This window comes from Calidris pugnax, unplaced genomic scaffold, assembly GCF_001431845.1.
Source record: "Calidris pugnax isolate Ruff unplaced genomic scaffold, ASM143184v1 scaffold963, whole genome shotgun sequence".
NCBI classification, from domain to species: domain Eukaryota; kingdom Metazoa; phylum Chordata; class Aves; order Charadriiformes; family Scolopacidae; genus Calidris; species Calidris pugnax.
Genome location: NW_015092014.1, coordinates 51,748 through 53,517, shown reverse-complemented (window position 1 = coordinate 53,517; position 1,770 = coordinate 51,748). Strand labels below are relative to the sequence as shown.

At 61.8% G+C, this 1,770-nt stretch overlaps 1 protein-coding gene across 1 annotated transcript in view; it reads right to left on the bottom strand.

The window, feature by feature from the left end:
• Positions 1-2: 2 nt before the first annotated feature.
• LOC106900197 (erythroblast NAD(P)(+)--arginine ADP-ribosyltransferase-like) overlaps positions 3-1,770 on the bottom strand; it is a gene marked incomplete at its 3' end in the record, with an annotated part of 13,918 nt that continues 12,150 nt past the window's right edge. The window contains exon 2 of the mRNA XM_014962186.1: positions 3-714. Within this exon, the coding sequence (XP_014817672.1) occupies positions 3-710 (708 nt within the window). The remainder of the gene's footprint in view (positions 715-1,770) is intronic.

Genomic DNA, 1,770 nt, shown 5'->3' with positions numbered 1-1,770 from the left:
TTGGTGATGTTGGTGACCTTGAATCTCTCAAAGGGTGGGATGAGGACCTCATCCTCGTCAGAGTAGAAGGAGAAGTTCCTGATGGGGACGCCGTAGCAGGTGTAGACCGAGAAGAAGGTGTCCTGCCCAAAGTCCAGGGCACTCTTGTTCCGGAGGGAGGTGGAGGTGAATTGGCCGAAGCGGACGAGATCTTGGCGCCGGGCGGTGAAGCGGATGCCCTGGACACCCCGGTAGACCTGGTGGCAGCGGCGGGACTGGGCGTTCTGCAGGATGTTCAGGGCCTGGGTCATGAGGAAATGCAGCACCTTGAACTGGAATTTGTCCAGGTATTCCCTGCGGGAGCGCCCGGCCTCACGCACGGCCCCGTTGAAGGTCTGGTAAAACCCTCCATGCAGGGTGTACGCCAGGAGGGCCACCGCATGCTCCGTCCGCAGCGCCGGTGGCTGGGGGACACGAGCCCCCCGGTTCCGCCATTCGGCAGCAGCCTTGGTCCAGGACTCGGCGTAGACACTGTTGTTGGTGAACTCGGTGCGGTTGAGCTCCACCAGCTCCTTCTCCATCATGCGGCTGCAGCCCCTGTACTGGTCGTCGAAGGTGGTGGGGGCCATGTCCAGCACCTTCTCCTCGACGGCCTTGATGTTCAGGGGGTTGCCGGCGGCCAGGGTCCCAGCCAGCAGCACCAATCCCAGCACCAGGTGCTCCATGGACATGGACCTGTTGGAAAAGGTCCATTGGAGGGCCATGGAGATGCTGGGAGAGCTGGAGCCCCTCTACTGTGAGGGGGAGGGCTGAGAGAGTTGGGGGGGTTCAACCTGGAGAGGAGAAGGCTCCGGGGAGACCTTGGAGCCCCTTCCAGTCCCTCAAGGGGCTCCAGGAGAGATGGGGAGGGACTCTTGATGAGGGAGGGGAGCCCTAGGAGGAAGGGGAAGGGTTTGACCCTGAAAGAGGGGAGATGGAGCTGAGCTGTGGGGAAGAACTTGTTTGGTGGGAGGGTGGTGAGAGCCTGGCCCGGGTTGCCCAGAGAAGCTGTGGCTGCCCCATCCCTGGAGGGGTTGAAGGCCGGGTTGGAGGGGGCTTGGAGCAACCTGGGCTGGTGGGAGGTGTCCCTGGATGGGACTGGGGAGGGTTTAAGGTCCCTTCCCACCCAAACGACTCTGTAATTCCATGGCCCCCAGGGGAAGCCCCCAGCCACTGCAGTGCCATGGGCAGGGAAGGAAACTGGTCTCCCCCCAAGTCAACTGGGAAGGTGGAAGACCAAGAGCCGGATCAGCTTGGAGAGGGCAGTGGGGGCAACTGGGAAGGTCTATGGAGAGAAGCAGGGCGGGGCAGGATGGGGGAAATCACCTCCAGGTCCATCCTTGGCCAGGGGCACCCTGCTCAGCACACCTCCAGGCACCGGCCGAGACCCCAACCCTGGTACTGGCTGAGACCCCGACCCTGGTACAGTCTGGGACCCCAACCCTGGCACCAACCGAGTCCCTGACCCTGTCACTTGCCTTAAACCCTGCCACCTCCTCCCTCCTGGTTATTTTTATCGTTTCCCCCCCCTCTCCAAACACCCAGAGCTGCCTTACAGCACGGCTTTGGGGAACAATCAGGACACGCTCAGAATCACAAGACCGTGCGGGGTTGGAAGGGACCTCTGGAGATCATCTCGTCCACCCCCCTGCCAAAGCAGGTCCACCCAGAGCACGTCCCACAGGAACATGTCCACATGGATTTTGAATGTCTCTAGAGATGGAGACTCCACCACCTCTCTGGGCACCCTCT